At 38.9% G+C, this 22,265-nt stretch overlaps 1 protein-coding gene across 9 annotated transcripts in view; it reads right to left on the bottom strand.

Moving 5' to 3' along the window:
- The window catches only part of adgrb1a (adhesion G protein-coupled receptor B1a), a 410,472-nt gene that overhangs the window by 35,074 nt on the left and 353,133 nt on the right, over positions 1–22,265 (bottom strand). For 7 of the 9 annotated variants that reach the window (XM_052022801.1, XM_052022802.1, XM_052022803.1 and 4 more), the window contains 2 exons: positions 19,778–19,876; positions 3,227–3,398 (listed from right to left, as the gene is read on the bottom strand). In XM_052022801.1, coding sequence (XP_051878761.1) covers positions 3,227–3,398; positions 19,778–19,876 — 271 coding nt within the window. The remainder of the gene's footprint in view (positions 1–3,226; positions 3,399–19,777; positions 19,877–22,265) is intronic. The other 2 variants (XM_052022804.1, XM_052022810.1) reach the window with 1 other exon arrangement.

Raw genomic sequence — 22,265 nt, 5'->3', positions numbered from 1 at the left:
ATTATGGACTGATGATTTGATAAACTTGCATTTTAAATGATGATTGTGAAATCAGACTTCTTCAAAACTTGATTTCACAGTACAATGCTGTTATGAGTCACTTGCTAAATGCTCACATTATTTCCATTAAGTCAACATTTTGCTAGTCAGTTCAAAACGGCGGAGATTGACAGATAAGTTATCATTTACAATTGAAACAGAATGGCTTCCAAATGTCTGGCTTGCTTTTGTCAATTCCAAATTCACGAGAGTTGTCAGAAAGGAGAACATTTCATTCCACATGAAAAAACGGCCAATATAATGTTTGAGAACATTATCTCAATTCCTTCACATAAATGCTACCCCAAAATATTGTTCTGTGTGATCGACTTTACACACTACACAATGGTAACAAAGGAAGGTATACCTTACTACTCAACAGACACCAAATCAAAGAGAAGGCACTTGAAAAGGCCACCTGAAGCTTGATGTAGATTTTAAGGTAGGTCTGAAGGAAGAAAGGGAAGTTGAGCCGTGGAGGATTTGAGGGAGGGCTTCTCTCTCTTCCTTTTCCCTTCACTTCTATCTCTGTTCTTCTCCTCTAACCTTGGTTTAAGTTCAAATGTTCTTCATAAACTTATCATTTAGTCATTGTAAAATCCATCCATCAAATGTGTCAGTCTGTAAGTTCTTCCTCCTTATCGAGTTTCTCCCTCTTGGTTACAAGTTCTGCCATTGGAAGGTCAGTGAAGAGCAATGCTCTTAAGAATTTTATGTACAAGGCCAACAAGGACAAGGATTTGGAGTACAATTTGGGCAAAATTACAGATATGGAGAATGGTGGCTGAGGTTGAATAGGATAATTAGGTTGCAAACAGAATGGCTTAGCCTAAGAACGGTACAGAACGTGTAATAGGAATTGAGCCTACTAGGTACAGTCTTTCCAATCTTAACTCCATATACTAACTCTCTAAATATCAAAGATAACAATTGTGTTCAAAATAAAACAAAAGTTGCTATTAGATTTCAAGTAATTCATTTATTCATAGAAATAAGCAAAATTGTATTGTTCTTACTATTTTGTAATATTCAGAATAGGAAAGGTACAGAGCATCAATTCTATAAATGCTATGTGATGGAAAGAAACATGCATCAAAATCCACAAAGGACTCTTAGTATCCAAAAGGTTCAAGAAAATATTTCTATTTCAAATCTTTATAAATCCCCTTCCTCACATGAACACCATTTATCCTTACTGCAGTTTTGATCTTAATGTTTGCTACCAGCAATTGGACTCACTAGTATTCAAATTGTTATTCAAATGACACTAGTCCAAATGTAATCAAACCTTTCAAAATTACTTTGTTTCAATTTCCTCCTTTTAATTTCAAACAAATGAGGAACATAATTTATGCAACACATTTTACCCCCTGCAAGGATTTTATGCATTGGAAATACCACAGCTTAAATTTCCCAACATAGATACAAAACTGAGATCATCATCTAATCAAGAATATCAATAATTTGTCCACTCACAGACCCCAGCGTTATTTATACCATCATACTACCAGCTGTTATATTCAGTCTGAGATCTATCTTGGGTTTATACTAAGAGATACTGTAATAAGGGACGAAGTGCAATCACTTAACAAGTCTCACAATAAAACAGTTGTTTTTTCTAACTCTTTCACAAATGTACATTGACAACAGCTCACCTTCCCAGTTACAACAGCACATTCACTAAATTTACAGCTGTCACATCACATTTATTGATGCATGATACCAATAAGTTGTACACAGAATATGTAGACAGGCCATTTGGCCCAATGCTAACATTTATGTTCCACGCAACTCACCTACTTATTTCATTCCACACTATCAATATATCCCTCCTTACTTTACGCTCTCAGGTACTTATTTAGTTTCTCCTTAAATGTGTCTGTGCTATTCACGTGGTTGGCAGGTCCAGATTCTCACAGATAAATTAGTAAACTAAGTTGCTCTTGAATTACTTATTGCATATATTATTGATTGTCTTATAATGTTAGTCCAAATTTATATATATATATATACTATTCTGGAGCACTCAGAGGAGGTATTAATTAACAGACTGCCAACACCCCAAAATAATATGGATTTTTTTTAAAAGAACTTTTTCAATTTAGACACACATGGTTAAACGTAACCACGCTTGTGCGCGCGCGCACACACACACACACACACAATACACAGACATACATAAATATTATAAAAAATCTACCTTTTGATAGACATAATTAAATTATTGTAATATATTACTATCGTGATATCAAATTAATGCAAATGAAATTATAAAAGATTTTAAATGTACAAAACATTTCAAACAATTCACTTCTCATAATTTTCCCATTCACTACAATTTTCTCATCTCCATTTGCCTTTATCTATATATTTTTAAATACTTTGAATTTAACACAACTTAGAACATTTTAATTAATTTCCTCCTTTCTAGCTCCAAGCATTGTTGTTCAACTTATCTTTGGTGGCAGCACTTATCAAGAAGTGAGACTGATAAATAAAAAAAAATGCTTAGAAATTCATTCTCAGATGCTAGCACTGAACAAGCTTCATACTTGTGATATAGCAACATAGTCTGTGTGCTAAATCGAATGAATTTTGGAGGCAGAGTACAATTTACTGATGCTACTATATAGCACATTTAAGCTCTAGTCAATAGGAGTGAATTTCTAGAAAGTGCTTCAGAATAACGCAGACTGTCAAAGTCATGCAGCAGATTTGAACAAACAGCACTTAAAGTTGTTCAACTGAGTGTTCCCACAAGAACATTATTATCAGTACCCCACACATCCTGGAATGAAATAACCTTTTCTGTGCTGAATAGATTTTTATTTTGAATCAAGTAACCAGCTTCCCTCAAATTATTCAGTTTAAATGTTATAAACCTCCTGAGTATTAAAAGCATAACATCAAAATCCATGATTACCATCATAATCACTGGCAGGAATTTTTGATCTGTTTCTATATTTCTGAAGTACATAAAACAGATATCACAACCAGAATTAAGAGGAAATACATGCAAACTGAACACAGTTTTGACATTAATTGTTTTGCCCCATTTTTATTTCCTTTCCTGATATATGAAAACAGATCTCTGCAGCATTTTCCTTCATGTAAACTTCAATCCTCAAACCTGACAAATCCTTTATCCCCGACCCCTTAATTTCACATGTATTTCCATGTGACATACCTCTCTTCTCAAAATGCAGTGGACCATTACAATGACAAAGCCTTCCAAAGAGTCAAAGACAGCAAAGAGGATTTGAAAGAGGGCTGATCTTCGATCTGTGATGGCCAAAACGGCAGACATCCAAGTCAGAGCTAAAAGTGGGAGAACAACACAAGAGCTCCAAAGAGATGCCCTAGTAAAAGAGAAAAAAAAGTTACGAAGAAAATGTAAACTGAGCTCTAAACATCAGATCAACATTATTCACAAAGGACATGGTTTTACATAAAATCCAAATACAAAAAAAGAGAAATGCTAAACAACTTTATTACAATTTAAGCAAAATCCCCAATGTAGTCAGCTATTACCAAGGATCATTCAAGTTCCAATGTATAAAAAGAGTGAAATAGCCACTCATGCCTTTCTGCTGGAAGGTTTACATTTACTCCATTAACTTTAGCAATAAACAGTTCTACTTGCACAAGGCCCTTACTTTACACAATAATTTACTCAATGAGAATGGCCATTTCTCATTTGCAATATTACACATTTAAAATGCATAGTAATGGTTTTGTTAAACTAATTGGTCCAATACCACCTAGAACTTCAAAAAGCTGTGTAATTGTTTTGCACACATTACACTTAAAAACATTCTGAGAAGAAAATAATAATCTGTCATTACCAGCAGTGAGATGCACATAATGAAAGGATATGGGAGAAGATGTGATCCATCAAATCTACACTGTCCACATGCAACATGCTCAGCTGCAATCTTATTTTACCTCCTGAGAAAATGGTGACTATTTTCCTCACACCTTCCTTAATCCTAAAAAATATGATTCCCTTTCTGGTTCACTGCAGAAATGTTGAATTTCGCTATCCTAACTGCATGTTCAAAACAAATAAATGACTGACAGGCTTTAAGCGGTTTAAACATCTAGACTTCAAATGCAACTTAATAAAACTGCAAACTTTTGTCTTAAGGAGCTGCATGTCCTAATTGGCACATCCGAACATACAATTAATAAGAATTTATATGAGTGGTAACAAAGTAGTAGATTTGTAGTGCTCAACTCTCCTTTGTTGAATTCAGGTGGAGAGGTCGTATGATCCCAGCTAGCCTCTCGTCAGTTGGGCTGCCATCTAACCACAAGGTAACACTTTAAATTTTTGTTTCAATACTTTTAGCATCTGCCTAAAATTTAAACTTAACATTGAATCCATGCAGTTCCCACAGACAGAAAGCAAGGGAAGGGCCACAGCTGTGGTACAGGTGTGTGATCAATCTGTCTGGGACATGGAGCACGACGTCAAATATGTTTTGGAATCTTTTGTTTACAGGTTCTGACAAACCACACAAAATCTCTGATAAAGCAATTCATCAAAATGCCTTTGCATTTATAGAACCATAGAACAATACAGCACAATACAGGCCCTTCAGCCCACCATGTTGTGCCAACCTTCAAACCACTCCCAAGACTATCTAACCCCTTCCTCCCACATATCCCTCTATCTTAAATTCCTCCATATGCTTATCTAACAGTCTCTTGAACTTGACCAACGTATCAGCCTCCACCACCACCCCAGGCGGTGCATTCCATGCGCCAACCACTCTCTGGGTGAAAAACCTCCCTATGATGTCTCCCTTGAACTTCCCACCCATTACCTTAAAACCATGCCCTCTTGTATTGAGCATTGGTGCCCTGGGAAAGAGGCGCTGGCTGTCCACTCTATCTATTCCTCTTAATTTTTTGTATACCTCTATCATGTCTCCACTCATCCTCCTTCTCTCCAATGAGTAAAGCCCTAGCTCCTTTAGTCTCTCCTCATAATCCATACTCTTTAATCCAGGCAGCATCCTGGTAAATCTCCTCTGCACCCTTTTCAACACCTCCACATCCTTCCTATAATGAGGAGACCAGAACCGGACACGGTACTCTAAGTGTGGTCTAACCAGAGTTTTGTAAAGCTGCACCATTACTTTGTGGCTCTTAAACTCGATACCACAACTTATGAAAGATAACATCCCATAAGCTTTCTTAACTACCCTATCCACCTGTGTGGCAACTTTCAGTGATATGGAGTCTTTCATAACCTCCAGATGGCCACTTTACAGCCAAGGATATATTACTCAAGTGTGGCATTGAAAACATGCAGCCAAATTGTGTAAAGCAAACTCTCACAAAGAGGAATGTGATACTAAACAGTTAATCTGATTTACTTAAGTTAGTTGCAGACTTGGATACCAAAGTGAAGGCCCTTACATTTCTTCAAAGAGTTGCATATTTTACTTCCAACCAAACGGAGAGATGTTTTCTTAGTTTACTATCACATATGAAAGGCAGCACTTCAGGCAATGTTGCACTCCTGTAAATAATGTACTGAACTGACAGCCTAAATAATTCTCCAGAGTGAGACTTCATTCCACAATCTTTAATCTTAGAGGTGAAGGTTCCATTAACTGATCCACGGATTTACCTGAGCTTTTTAAGTTTCTGCCTAACTTAGGGACTCTGTCAAAATGTTGAGACAGAAGGTTGCAAGTTCAAACCTTCAGCAGATAAAGCTGGCTGGTAAGTTGGTTTACCATTGCAATGTTGGAGGTGTTTGCTCTTGGACGATGTATAAATTCAGGGTCCTGTTATGTTCCTCAAATGGATATGACAAAAGGCACTAACTGAAGGTGGTTATTATTTAACTCCCTGTCAATATTACTATACAAACCATCACAGTTTATGACATCCTGTTCGTGACGGTTTGTGCAAATTTCCTTTCTCACTTCTCCCTATCAGAGTGAATGCATATCAAAGAGTACTTCATTGCCTATGAAGTACTTTGAGGAAATGTGGGAAGGAACCCTGCAAATACAGATTTTTTTTCTTCTGGAGAGAATGCAGATAATAACCAATCAAGGATGTACCCTAGATAATTTTATCTCCTGCAAGAAAATTCATCTAATAACAAGTGATCACCAATTACTTAAAAACTGCCAGGTAAAACATTAGCATGTCATCAATCTCTTCAGCTCATTCACAGTATTAATTAAACATATTTTGTCCTGAAACATCATCAACAAATTATCCACCATGGTAGTTAAAAATTACAGGAAGAAAATGTATGCATTCAACATATTGAGTTGGTTAATAATCTCAGAATGGTCCTGATTTTGCTCAAGTGTGGCATCTCAGCATGTGCTTGTCCTTACACCTGCTGATTTTATAATTATTAACCCACAAATTTCATGAAAGTGCAAACTTGAAATGGCTCAGGGCATCAGAGCATTTGAAGTCTCAATGTACGGTCACAGATATCAGAAGGTTTAAAAAAAAACAGAAATGGATTGAACTGCACAGAGTGAATTAAATGTTAAATCAGATACAGAAGGAGAAATATAAAGAAAGATTAGACTTAAAGAAAAAAGACAAAGGAAAACACTATTTAAAATTTGAAATATAAAACCTGAAAACAAATTGTTCATATATTTAAATGTTAACTATCTGTACAAGAAAGGTTAATTGGTAGTCATTAATAACTATTACATGGATAAAAGGGTACCTGTGCAGTTAATTACTAAACTGAATAGTTGTTGGCAAGTGTAACAGACAATTAATTCAGCAACATTATGAATATCACAGGAAAGTGAAGGGTGAGATGCTATTTTCAGAATTATCGATGTTCATGAAAATTCACAATCCATGAGATAGATTTTCCTCCCCATAATTTAATGACCAATTTATACATCTGTGACAGTGTGTGACTTTTTTTCCAGTCCCAATTACAGATTTGTGAAGATTGCCAAAGGGAAGTAAAAATCAAATGCCAGGATTGGCAGGAAGCCTGTCAAACTTCACTTATCCAGGATTTTTATCAAAGTCTGAACGATCAAAAACATATCATTTCATTTTAACACCAGGTTGAGACCTCCATGCCACGAGGACACCTGCCCTCTGCTCTAGGAAGCTAATTGTGCCTTGTTGCCAGGCCTGGGGAGAGGTAGTTACTGGCTTTTCTTCAGAGAAGACTTCACTGTATTCAGATTGGTTAGGACTCATTAATTTACTGGGCTCCTTTGTGTTTCACCTCTCAGTTCCTGCTCTCAGATCCACTTATTTCTGGGCCAAAAGCCTTGTCTGGAGGTGGGAGTTTAAACACCTAGAAAGGGCTCAGGAAAATCCAGCCTGACGATAGAGCCTAGCATAATGAAGGGTCCTGGGCAGAAGATTATTAGTACATATGTATTTTCAATACCATTGCTCTTTGTTGAAGAAAATCTCCTATCATCTTAACAATGGGATGTTAAACAGCATTTCGGAATGAATGCATCCACTTAGCAACGCACAAGATCGTAAAAGACCACTGGAGTCCATCTACAGGGCCTTAAGAATTGTTAAAATGCTCTGGCTGTTGCTTTCATTGTCAAAAAAATTTTAACTAAGTCCATCTTATGTCTTCTATGTAAACTCCAGATTTCTTCTGCAGCGTTAAGGTACGAAACTTGTCGTATGGCTACTAATCCAAAAGCCATGACAAGTATTTCCCTGTGGAAAAGGGGTCCCTGTAACCTGCCTGCCGAGAAGTTGTCAAGCTACAGCACAGCACAAATCTGACAAATTGGTCCGAAGGTTTGTCCACGGAGCAGTGTTTAGACTGACTATGTCACATGATCTAGATTGATAGAAAAATTTATAGGACCAGACTGAGTCATTTTATATTGATCAATCTAATTGATCTGATTTATTTACACCTTATATCTCAATCCTATCACTTTTCAGAGACATACTTCTTCAGCCTACTTATACTGCTTGTTTTTCTCAATTTCTTGCTCCACAAGTCCATTATTTCTCATTCAAAAAAAAACTCAGCCTTCTAACTCTTCATTTCCTGGTTAATGCCATCTGAATCTTTGGCTGTGGTGAACGAGGAGCTGATCGCAAATCTCAATTGCTTCAGTATAAAGACTAAATGTTTTGAGATAGTGAAGTACGCCCAAGGCATCAGAAACATTTGATGTTGTTTAACCATATAATATTAAAGCCAACTTTCAGGCATTTTTTCTGGCAGATACACAAATGATGAAAGTGTAATTGTGTACTCTTGCTGAGTCCAACATTTGCTGTGTACTGGAATCAGACATTTATTCATGATGTTCTCACAATCATATTTGATCGGGAACTGTGATTTGCAAGAGCCATTTGTAATGAGTAATGAACATTCCTTGGTTGTATATTCAAGAGGCTCATGTGATGAAAAGGGAGACACCTTTGTGGTCAAACACTGAATTTGTGCTACCTCCTTCTCTTAAAGACATTAATGTATTAATGTGCAGCCAGGGATCAGCATCCTGTTCAATGGTTTTTCTTCACAACAAGGGCTCCATTCCATGAAGGATGAGCACCAAAGCATACTTTAAAGGTAGGTGCTTGTGGCTCCAATAGGTTCAGGCAGATGACCTGGAGCTCGTTTCTGAGCTGAGGTACACTGAAGAATGGCAATATAACTTCACAGATTTACAGTGTCAGACAGAGGTCGTGGTGCCGAAGGTGGAAAGCATTAGAGACGTGATTAATTTTCGGGGCTGGGCCATGAAAACACTTCCTCAGAAGGCAGTGAGGAAGGTGTGAAGGACCCAAGCCCAAGGACTCACTGGGTATATCACAATGGGCTCAACCACTTGGAAAGTGAATCCACCTTCCCAATCAACACCATCTCAATGCATCACGCCTTGACAACTGCCCACCAACAACCGCCATCAATTAATATTTATCACTAGCATCAATGTGCTACATAACATCTGCACAGTCTTAACACTGCTGTTAGTCTCAGAACAACATTGTATGGCTTGCACACATTGTCAAATGTGCAGCTATGATGTGTACATCACACTTGCCCAATACTCTCTGACAAATTTCTCTTTTGCTGCAAAAGACGGCGCATAACTGGAAGCAGCAGTAATAGGGGAGAGGAACGTGCAGTAATGACCATCATTAGAGCAGGCAATATGCAGCCTGTGACTGGAAGCTGGTGGAAATCAGATGAGAAGGTGGTATCCTCATATCTGTCTTTATCACAACCTACACACCTCTCATCCCACAGCAATCTTCAGATTTACAAACAGAAAATGACATGGGCATGGAACTCTCTCCTTCCCTCATCTACTCAAAACAACCTTACACTGATCTCCTTCACATTTTAGATAGCAATGATTTACAACCTGGCTAGATGGTAGTAGTAGAATGAAACTAAAGACACATAGAACATGCCACCATTCGATTTAAATGACCCATATAGGGGCCACGTCTTTAGCTCCTGACATATCAATTTAGAGGATGGTTTTGATACAAAGCAAGTCATTGGGTACAACTAGCTTGCAGCCAGAAGAGGTGGAAAGAGGACAATGTTGGTACTAACTTACCATTGGGTGAGGCTACATATGTTCTGCTGCAGAGCACTTAAATGCACACTACAATGCAGTAGTGTACAGTCAGCAGCTGCTGGGTATGCTTGTTGCATTGGAAGGCCTGACTGAAAGGAATCGAGGATCAACCGGTGACTGATGGGCTCATCTCAGCTGCCACCCAACACCTTGCTGCTGTGGTGCAAGCTCAGAAGTTCTCTCTTGTAAGCATACATCACCATTGTGGAAGGCAATAATCTAAGGGTTTACATCCTGGTAACATTGCACCAATATGTCCTCAGGTTTGTTCTGGTGACTCAAAAGGCCACTGGTGCAAAAAAACACAATGAACTACAGCAGATTGAAAATGCCATGACTACTGTTATTGGGATACTAAGCTTAGCCTGCATGGTGAACTGTGTCAGGTCACACCTAGATGGATGCTAGAGAAGCGTATTCCTTTCTCGTGTGTTATATCTCTGAGGTGGCTGGTGATGCACAGAAATTAGCATGAATGCAGTCAGTCGCTCCCTGCACCAGGCCAAAGCCCATAATCCTTGTGCATCCACGTGCTCATTTCAACTGTATATAAAATGTACATTGCAAATATCTCCAAAACTATCGTGAAAGAAGACTGACGCATAGAAGCTCACAGCCACAGTGACTTTGGCATCCAAAGCTAAAGCAGCACTTGCCCTATCCTGAGGATGGAATAATGGCTGTAGCACGTAGCCCATTTCAATGACTGTGTCTTAACTGTAGAGCAGCTGTTTATAAACTATTCCTTGCAGAGGTTGAGGCAGGATTAGAGGTCCCTGAAGAATCAGGGTGGATCTGCTCCTAAGCGACCTTCTCCTCCCTCTCCCTTTCAGAGTAACTTGTGTGCCCTTTGCTTATTCTTCCAGTCACTGTGCACTCCAAGGGGAATATTGCCAAATTCAGCCATGCCTCAGAGTGTGTCATTCATGAAGAAACTCGAATTCAAGATAAAATCTTTCAGCAATGGACATAACACCCTCAACAGACTTTAATAACATCATAGTCAACAACTAAGCACTAACAATTCTCTAAGGTTGAGAATTTACATCCATATGACAAAAAAACAAATTCTCTTTCTCGGAGTTCTGTTGCATGTAACTTAAAGAAATATCAAGGCCATAATCATCTTTCTGTATGATGGATTAACTTTATCAGTCGTGAAAAGATATGATAGCATCATGCACACTCAGAAACATTAATGGCAGAAGACAACAAATGAAGCCCTTCCTATTTTATTTCTCCAGCTGGAGAAGTCTACGATCTTGAAAGAAGAATAAATTAAGCAACTTATTACGAAGGCTCCTGCTCTTTATTTCCTGCCTTCCAACCACTCAGCTTCAAAATGTGCTCGGGGGTCAGGTAGCTGCAACGTTAATGAGCTGCTGTATACAGATCCTTGTATCCACAGGGAAGGGCAACGCTGACAGAATCCATTCAAGCAACTAACTCGGCTGTCAGATAACTCCAAAAATGACACTGCCTAGTTAAGCTGAACAATACATGAGATGTGTCATGAAGCCCAATTTATGAAATGGTATAAATGAGCCAAGTGCAGAAAATGATTACATTTCCTGTAATGCAAATAATTAGGTCTCTACCTGCATTTGTTTAAAGAGGGATTTTACGAGAAACCTGTGAAAAGTGGTCTTGAATTTCCACAAGGGCTGTCCAGAACTCTCACCAGATGCTCAAATCCTGGCAAACCAGATGATCCAGTGTTTCCAGCCATTTCAATTTCAAGAATATAGACCAGTACAGCACAATACAGGCCCTTCGGCCCACAATGTTGTGCCAACCTTTAAACCTCGCCTAAGACTATCTAACACCTTCTTCCCACATATCCCTCTATTTTAAATTCCTCCATATGCCTATCTAGTAATTTCTTGAATTTGACCAATGTACCTGCCTCCACCACCACCCCAGGCAGCGTATTCCATGCCCCAACCACTCTCTGGGTAAAAAACCTTCCTCTGATATCTCCCTTGAACTTCCCACCCATTACTTTAAAGCTATGCTCTCTTGTATTGAGCATTGGTGTCCTGGGAAAGAGGTGCTGGCTGTCCACTCAGTTTGGAATAGTTTGTGATTTCTTTCTTCGTATCAGGAACACTAAAAGGCTGTGGGCACAGCTTATCCAACTGCCACACTTTTAAGTCATTTAATGGCTAAACCTAATTTTGTTTAGTTCCCCACTTCAATATCACATGATGGCATTCACATTAAGATATCTATTTTTTCGTCACATGTACATCGACACACACAGTGAAATGCATCTTTTTGCGTAGTGTTCTGGGGGCAGCCCGCAAGTGTCGCTACGCTTCCGGCGCCACAAGCCTGCATGAAAAGACTGTTGGTGCGAGATTCCCACTTGGGGAATCATTCACTTTCAGTGGGAAAGTCTTCTCAGGCCAGTGACAAGTATGGGCATTCCCAGGGCACCAATGCTCAATACAAGAGGGCATGATGTAATTGACTGGAATTTCTCAGCCACTGTACTTTCACTGGGTGGTAAGTGTGCACATATGGATTTTTCAATTGTAACAATGGATTATTTTGCTTCCAAATGGTTATCATTTGTCAAAATTGCTTGCTCAATAAAAATCTGGAGCTAAAATTAGTATGGCATACAAAATAAACTGTGGGCAGGGTGGGGAGAATCCATCCACACCTGAACTCCATGCATGTTCAGCCATGCTAATTAAGACACATCTTTGTTTTGGGGGAATAAAAGATTCACTGGCTAACAGCTAACCAAGAATGGGCATTTTTCTGTTTGCAATGAGTGGTGTGTCACAGGGATCGGTGCTGAAGGGCTCATCTTTTTATCATTGATATAAATTACTTTGATGAAGACAACAAACGTATGGTAATAAATTTTCTGATGAGACAGAGAGTTAGGAAAGTAGTGAAAAGAACATAAGGAAGCTACAAAAGGGATGTAAATAGGTTAATTGAGTGGGCAGCTCAACTTTACAGGAACTGCTTCTTCCCCTCTGCCATCAGATTTCTGAACTGTCTATGAACCCATGGACACTACTTCGTTATTCCTCTTTTGCACTATTTATTTATTTTTGTAACTTATAGTAATTTTTATGTCTTGCACTGTACTGCTGCCACAAAACAACAAATTTCATGACATATGTCAGTAATAATAAACCTGATTCTGATTCAAAGATATGGCAAATGGAGGACAATGTGAGGAAATGTGATATTATCCCTTTTGGCAGGAAAAATACCATATCATCTAAATGGTGAGAGGTTGCAGAACTTTGAGATGCAGAGGATTTGGGTATCCTTGTACATGATTCACAAAAGCCTGAAAAGCAGATACAGCAAGTAATTAGGAAAACTAACAAAATGCTTGTTTATTCTAAGGGGAATTGAATACAAAAGTAAGGAGATTATTTTTAGTGATAAAGAGCATTGTCACACATAGTTTTAGGCTCCTTATGAAGGAAGGAAATTGGTGTGTTGAAAGCGATTAAGAAAAGATTTAGCAGACTATTACCTTGCTTTCATAGGAGAAAAAGTTGTCAAGGCTTGGCTTGTATCCACTGGTGAATAGAAGAATGAGAGGTGTCTTGATTGAAATATACAAGATTCAAAGGGGTCTAGATAGGGTGGAGGTAGAGAAGATGCTTCTTCTTGAGGGACAACTTAGAACTGTGCAAGGGTTATTGTTTATAAATAAGGATTATTTAAGTATTAAATGAGGCTAAAAAAATCTGAGTGTTTTGAATTTTCTTTCTCAAAGGTGGGTGGAAGGAGAGTATGAGAATAATTTGAAATCGGGTGCAGATAGGTTCTTGATAAACAAGGGGATGAAAGGTTATCAGGGGCAGTCAAGTGTGCGGAGTTAACTTTACAATCAATCAGCCACAATCTCAATGAATAGCAGAGCAAGATCGAGGACCAACTGACCTACTCCTGATCTTAACAGATATGTTTTATTCAGCAAAATAAAAACAGGGAACAGGAGTCTGCGTAATGAGTGACATGCAGATGAATGGCCCTCCCACAATAACCACTAATCACAATGCAAATATCTATGCCAATGCAATTTAGGGAGATGTGGATAGTGAGGAAGTTTGTCAAAGGATACAACAGGAGATAGATCCGTTGGAAATTTGGGGAGAGAAGTGGCAGGTGGAGTTTAATCCAGACAAGTGTGAGATGTTGTACTCTGGGAGGTCCAATGCAAGAAGTATGCAGTAAATTGCAGGACTCTTAAGAACATTGATCAACAGAGGGATTTTGGGGTGCAAGCCCATAGCTCGCTGAAAGTGGCAATATAAGTACAGAGGGCGGTAAAGAAGGCATGCAGCATGCTTGCCTTCATCAGTCAGGGGATTGGGTATAAAAGTTAGGAATTCATGCTGCAGCTGTATAAAGCTTTGGTCAGGGCACAATCAATGTATTCTGTGCAGTTCTGGTCACTGCACCGTAGGAAGGATGTGGAGGCTATGGAAAAGGTGCAAAACAGGTTCGTCAGGATGTTGCCCGGATTGAATTCTATCAGCAATAAGAACAGGTTGGACAAACTTGGACTGCTTTCTCTGGAGCATTGAAGGCTGAGGGGCTGATAGAATCATGAGAGGCATAGAGGCATAGATAAGGTAGATAGAGTCTTTTTGCTGGGGTGGAAATGTTAAGTACTAGAGGGCATAGCTTTAAGATGAGAGGGGGAAAGTTTAAGGGAAATGTGCAAGTCAAGTTCTTTTTTGTACACAGAGAGTGGTAGGTGCCTGGAACATGCTACCAGGGGAGCTGGTAGAAGCAGATACAATAGCAATGTTTAAGAGTCATTTTGACAGACACATGAACAGGCAGGGAATAGAGGAATACGGACCATATACAGGCAGATAGGAGAAGTTTTATTTGGTGTCATAGCTGGCACATGGTGAGCCATAAGGTCTGTTCCTATGTTGTACTTTTCTATGTTTAAAGCACTTAGCATGCCTTTCCAAATGCAGTCTAATTTAAATCCTTGCTCATTCTCCTGACTGTGCTGATGTAAAATTTGCTTCCAATTCACCATCATGTTTGACACTTAACAGTACGTCAAAATACAATCCAGCAGATGCAGCTCTCATTGAAACAACATTTATCTAAATAATCATATTCAAGCTTGGAAAATCAGTTCTTGTGTTTCAACCAGCAACTACTTCACCCCTCACTTCCTGTTACATACTCCTGATCAAACTGTCAGATGTCACTACTAAAGAACAGGCTCCCACTGTCAACTTCAGATATCACTAGATAGTCTAAATCTCAGCAGAAATGATCAGGCTTCAGCTGGAAGACTGCGTACAATTCTGAGAACCACACTCAATAAAAGAGGCAAAAGCCAAGTGAGAATGAAGAAGCAATGTACTGCAATAGGACCAGGAATAAGGGAATAGAGTTTTGTGAAGAGACTGGACAAATGCAGATGGTTTGAGAGCCTAACATGTGAAGCATTAACCCTAATAGAGAGCCACTGCACTTTGTCTATTAGAATTAGTCATTCAGTCTTTGCATTTCCAAAAAATATCTCTTCACAATATTTGGCTTTGGACTCAATTATTGTTGCATGAGCCATATATAAGGTTTGGACCCATCATGCATTGACCTTAAAATCACCTTCCTAGATCACACATCAAAAGGACAATGCATGTAGGGTCCACACCTTATATATGACCTGCTCCTGCAATGAAATGGTCTGAGCAGGGGACAAGATAGACATGTCCCTAAACTGGAGAATGAATTCACTGTTCTCTGTTCACAGAGCCAGCCCAACGCAAAGGCTCATTAGCTGCCCTTTAAAAGGAACATAAACCTTGGTTTACGCTCAAGGCTTTTTGTTACAAGTATATATTTAGATTTTCTGTGCACTTTGAGGTTGGGCCCTCAGGAGGTGATTCATAGTGAAATGCTACAGTCCTTTTTAATCATCTCCGTAAAACTACTTGGGCAAGGGAAAGTGACAGAATTCCAAAGGCCACAAGAGGTTGCGAAGGATTAGTCCACACATAAGGAATTAATGGTTTTATACGTCATTGTAAAGATGCAAGATAAATTGTTATAAGTGAAAAATGTGGACACAAAATGTCAGCATTTATTCTGATAGAAACACCATGACAGTTCAGTGTGTTCACCCACCACTGACTCCTATTTACCACTGGGATTTTGCCCATTTTAAAAAAATACTTTATCAGAGTAAAGTAGTTAATATTACTTAGAAATCTCAAGGCTTTTATTAAGTTACAAATAATTTGCCTCATTCACTTTCATTAGGGGGGATAGAATTGTAATATAAACATAGTTTGAGCCTCTTGTACTCTGTAACATTTATTCAGATAAACTACTTTTTCTACCCTTCTGCAAATGAAATGTTCAGGAAAGGTTTGGCTAAGATCTCCAACTAGAATGCAGAATCAGTTCCAAGAAATGAAAATCTTCAGTTGGTCTGCTAAGCAACAGCTAAAACCAATTCCAAGAACCCCTGATCTCTGCTTGCTTTTGAATAGGGCTGTGATACAAAATTAGTTGGAATCGAGGATTTGTGGATTTTGGAGAACTGGTACAGAAGAGGAATTGAGGCCAGTATAGATCAGCCACGATCATACTGAATGGCAGAGCAGACTTGAGGAATCTGGTCGCCTACTCCTGCTGTGATTTTCTTGTGTTCTTATGACAGTAACCTGCCAAAAATATAAATAATCAAACTCTATTGTATAAGCCGAGAGGTGATGTTGCAGCTATATAGGACCCTGGTCAGACCCCACTTGGAATCCTGTGCTCAGTTCTGGTCACCTCACTACAGGAAGGATGAGGAAGCCATAGAGAGGGTGCAGAGGAGATTTACAAGGATGTTGCCTGGATTGGGGAGCAAACAGGTTGAGTGAACTCGGCCTTTTCTCCTTGGAGTGACGGAGGATGAGAGGTGACCTGATAGAGGTGTATAAGATGATGAGAGGCATTGATTATGTGGATAGTCAAAGGCTTTTTCCCAGGGCTGAAATGGTTGCCACAAGAGGACACAGGTTTAAGGTGCCAGGGAGTAGGTACAGAGGAGATATCAGGGGTATGTTTTTTTACTCAGAGAGTGGTGAGTGCGTGGAATGGGCTGCCGGCAACGGTAGTGGAGGCGGATACGATAGGGTCTTTTAGGAGACTTTTGGATAGGTACATGGAGCTTAGAAAAATAGAGGGCTATGGGTAAACCAAGTAATTTCTAAGGTAGGGACATGTTCGGCACAACTTTGTGGGCCAAAGGGCCTGTATGTGCTGTAGGTTTTCTATGTTCTATGTTCTAAGAAGACTATCAAGGAAGTGCAAAACAGTTGAGTCGAGCTGCATCAAACCAAAACTCATTCCTGCACATTCTCTTATCCTGGACTCTACACTATCACTGAAATTCTCCGTTATTCGACTTTCACAAGATCACAAGACAAAGGAGCAGAAGTAGGCCATTCAGCCCATCGAGTCTGCTCCATGAGCTAAACTAAAAACTATTCCTATCTAGCCCCAATTTCCGGCCTTATCCTCATATCCCTTGACTAATTAGATACCTATCTATCTCCTCCTTAAACGCCCCCAATGATTGGGCCTCTGCAGCTGTACGTGGCAAAGAATTCCATAATTTCACTACCCTCTGGCTAAAGAAATTTCTCCTAATTTCTGTTTTAAACTGGAACCCTCTAGTTCTAAGACTGTACCCTCTAGTCCTGGACTCACCCACCTAGGCAAACAGTTTAACCACATCTACACAGTCCTTTCAACATTCTAAATGTTTCTAAGAGGTCCCCTCTCATTCTTCTGTACTCCAGTGAGTACAGTTGCAGAGCCGACAAACGCTCATCATAAGTAAGCCCTTTCATTCTGGGAATCATCCTCGTAAATCTCTTCTGAACCCTCTCCAACATCAGTGCATCTTTCCTAAGATATGGGGCCCAAAACTGCACACAGTATTCCGAATGAGGCCTCACCAGTGCTCCATAGAGCCTCATCAACACTGCCCTACTTTTATACACTATACCTCTCGAAATGAATGCCAACATAGCATTCGCTTTCTTTACCGCCAATCCGACCTGGTTAACCTTTAGGGTATGCTGCACGAGTACCCCCAAGTCCCTTTGTACTTCTGTATGACATTTTTATGACGTATATTGCTCTCTATTTCTTGTTGCTCAAATGATCCACTTTCTTTCACCCAAAATGGCTTAAGGACATCAAATTTATCAATGGCACTTTTTTTGTTATGCTTTCCCTTCCAAACCTTGTCCTGAGGTGTTGCTTTCTTTCATTTAAGTTTTTCTCCCCACAAGGAATGAGTCTGTGGTAGAATATAATTTCAAACAGCAATTGTTTCGTTTCGAAGAAAGGGAAAAGGAGGAAATTTTAGTCCTGTAAAGGAGAAAAGTAGGGCCAGAGGTCTGAACCTACAAGTAGTATTGGTGATATCTGCAGTGCTGTAGAATTCTGAACATCATTACGTCACAATTATCTGAACGTAGGGAAGATAGGTTTAAAGTGCATTATCACTTTTACAAATACTCCCAATTGAGAATTACTCTTTTGAATTCAACCATTCTGAGATCCTGCCACAATACAACATGTTTACAGTATTAATGGTCATGTTATGTGAAGAAGTCATTGTCCTTGGACAAGTACACACCACCTCTTGACAACACCAGCTAAAGAAATCTCAAGTTCCACATTGCACTTTTTTGGCACCTGATTCTACTTCAGCACCACTTGCCCTAATGCCTCTGCTCCATCTGTATCGACAGAATGTTTAAACATTTAAGGCTGAAGTCATTCTTTTCGGCATACATCAAGTTCCATTCCCTTGCCACCATGTCCATGTCATTGTCAGTTGAACCAGGCTGTCTGCAAACTCATCTTCTCATGAGAACTTGAGCTGAGCTTCTGTACTGATATTTCCTCACAAAAACCAATTACCTCCACCTCTGTAATATCATTGACCTCTGTCAACCCTCACTCACTTTTTCCATTATCTTTAAACTTAATAATTTCTCCTGGCTGGCCTCTGATCTTTCACCCTCCATAAAGCTGAGCTCATCTGAAGCTCTCCTGCCCTCATTCCAACCGTCATCACCTAATACGTCACTCCAGTCCTCGAGGACATATGACTCCTGGCCCATCAAAGGCAGATATTTAAAATTCTCATTCTCAAGTCCTGGTTGCCTCTCTCCCTCACTGTGACCTCCACTAGCCTTGCAATACTCCAAGTCTGGTCCTCTCTTTCTGGTCCCTTATATATCCCACCTCCATTTATGTACCATTGACATCAGCTGTCGAGGTGTCAATTGTCAAAATTCCCTTCAATTTTTTTTTCTCTGCCTCTATTTCCATTTTAAGGTTTTCCTTAACATTTGTCTAGCCACTGTCAAATGTTTGTCTGATTACGCTCACATGTAGCATCCTGACATCTTTCTAAGTTACAGGCACAACATAAATGAAAGCGGTGGTTATACAATTTAAGCCTTCAATGGTGGAATTTCTTTGTGTTTTCCAATTAGTAGCCTGAGGTTTACGGACACCCCAACCAAACCTCATGGCCTTAGCTCTAGGAGTGCAAATTACTTGGGTGTAAAATAGAGATTCATTGGCACAGTAATCTAACATAATGCATTGCTGTAATATGGAAATCTACAATGCGATGAAGCCACTTGGATTAAAACAAGTTGATAACACTGCAGTGCTTGAGTTAGTCTGGAGAATTATTGTCTCTAAATAATTTGTAATGACTGCATGTACATACAAATATGAGAAAAGTTAACATTTCACCACTGCATGGTAGTTACCACATCAGGTTCAACCTCAATTAGGAGATTAGTGATTGCCTCCACAATGGAGGGGAACAGACAGCTAGCTAGATTGATGACATGTATGGCAGCTCAAAGCTATTATGCTTTGGTACACTTAAAGCAATCATGAGTGATGTCAGCAAATCCAAGGTCACACTATTGTTAAAGTATAATACAATTCATTTTTTGCACAAGATGATTTTTTTGTTAAGTCTAAAAAAATTAACAACCCATGCATGCAATGTGCTCAGTAAACCAACAATTAACTGCTGGTATGTCCTTCAGAAGACAGAATTAAAATTAAGTATTGAAATTACAAGAACTAACATGGCATTACTGGTGACTGTAGCCGATACTTCAGCTGAAGATATAACTCCACACTTGGAACATTTGAGCGCCATACCGTAAAGGGGAACTGTCATCTGACTGGAATTAAAATTAAAAGACTGAAACAAAAATTGAACTTTAACACAAAAATCAGAGACAAATAATACGCATCCAGAAAATAAAACTTCGTAAGATTCTTCATTTTGTCAGTAACTTAAAAAAAAATACACACATACACACAATTCCAGAAATCTATTTAAAATGACAAGCAATATTCCATATTTCCTTGATGGGAAGCAAAGCTTCATTGGCAGGCAATGAAGTTCTGAAGTTAAACCATTTCCAACGTTAAATTTTAGATATTTCAGATATGATTGATGAGATCTTTTCCTTCCAAATTTTAACTTGGCATTTTTTTTCATAAGTTTATTCCCATGTAATTGTCTGAATGTTCCTTTTAAATTTGACTTTTAAAAATTTTGTAAGACAACATCCTTTTTATTTTCCTTGCCTTAAATCCAATTATACTTATAGCTCAGGTGATGCTCCCTCACCAAGATGACATGTATACCAATGTGCATATGTTCTGTGCTTAAACTGTAAGTGACATTTAACTCTACCTTGTTTTAACTGAAGGATTCAACATCATTTGAGCAAATGTAACTGCTTCATTAAAAAGCTGTCATTATCTTCCTATTTTTGCCATACTTTGTTGGTCTGAATGATGCTCAGTATGCTACTGAGTTAGGGGTTTGAGGAGATTTAGTATGTCACCAAAGACTCTTGCAAATTTCTACAGATGTACAGTGGAGAGCATTCTGACTGGTTACATCATAGCTCGGTATGAAGGCTGCAATGCACAGAATCGTAAGAGGTTGCAGAGGGTTGTAGACCCAGCCAGCTCAATCACGGGCACAATCCTCCCCACCATCGAGGACATCTTCAAGAGGCATTGCCTCAAGAAGGTGCTATCCATCACTAAGGACCCTCACCATCCAGGACATGCCCTCTTCTCATTCCTACCATCAGGGAGGAGGTACAGGAGCCCGAAGACCCACACTCACTGATTCAAAAACAGCTTCTTCCCCTCCGCCATCAGATTTCTGAATGGTCCATGAACCGATAAACACTACCTCATTATTCCTTTTTTTTTGCACTATTTATTTTGTACTTTATAGTAATTTTATGCCTTTGCACTGTACTGCTGCTGAAAAACAACACATTTCACATCATAAGATAGTGATAATAAATCTGATTCTAATTGTTATACGGGGCAAAACTCAAAATTACAAGCAATCCATCAACAAACGTAATGGATTCATGGAAGGAAGAGTTATTGCAGTTTTGTTGGATGTTTGCAGGTCACATAACAAGTATAAATTATCACCATCAGTTTTCCATGCTCCAGGTAAAGATTGATAGCCATCTGGATAAGCATGAACTGATAAAGGAAAACCAGGATGAATTTGTTGAAGAGAAATCTTGAAAGTACATTATAGCTAACATAATATTTTTTAAGTCTGCTTACAGTTGGAATATATGAAATATGGCAAGAAGGATGCACAGAAAAAACTTCTACAAACAGTTTTAGTAATTAGGTAATCTGTTTTAAAAATGTTGATTAAGGAGTGAGTATTGGCCAAGGCAATGGAATAACTTCCATTTATGCAGCAGTGCCATGAAATCTTTTACATCCACTCAAGAGAGCTGAAAGGATCTCAGTTTAATGTCTCAGCTGAAGGACAGACTGGGGTGCATGGCACTTATTTAAAAGGTTGCAAATAACACAACATTTGGAAGTGGAGTAAACATTGAGGAAGGTAGAAATAGACAAAGAGAGCACAAACAACCCAGCAACTGAACTTCAACACAAAGGGAGAGGTGACTTGTTTTAACAGAAAGAATCAGGCTGTGGAAACATGTTAAATGTTACTATTTTGAAGACAGTAGCAGAATAGAGAAAGTCTTGGAGTTGTGCACACATTTCATAAAAGTCAAAGATTACCAAACTGCAAACAAAATATGGGATCTAAAGCTTTACAAAAAGAGAAAAAGAGCTCAAAGATTGATACGGTATGTTAAACCAATACAGGACACTTATTCAGCACCGGCTTGGACTGCTGAATAATTCTGGGCACCACCCTTTAGAAAAGGTGTCAAGGTTTTCGAGAATGTGCTGAATAGATTCCTGAGGGTGAGGAATTAGTTTTATGGAGTGACTACAGAAGTCAGGTTTGTTTACTTTACAGCAGAGAAAGTTGGAGTGGAATTTGATAGAGGAGTTTAAAATCATGAAGGATTTCCAATAAATGTAGGGAAACTTATTTCCCTTGGTTGAAAGCTGGGTAATTGGATGGTACTGACTTAACAAAAGATTCAGAAGCAAAATGTGAACTGTTTGGAATTGGAATGCCATGTCTGAAAACAAACAGATGCAGAATATTAATGTCCTAAGGGGAATTAGTTAAGTAGTTGAAAAATATGGGAC

This window comes from Pristis pectinata, chromosome 9 (genome assembly GCF_009764475.1).
Source record: "Pristis pectinata isolate sPriPec2 chromosome 9, sPriPec2.1.pri, whole genome shotgun sequence".
NCBI classification, from domain to species: Eukaryota; Metazoa; Chordata; class Chondrichthyes; order Rhinopristiformes; family Pristidae; genus Pristis; species Pristis pectinata.
Note: the sequence above shows the minus strand (reverse complement) of the source record. Positions and strands in the feature narration are given on the sequence as shown.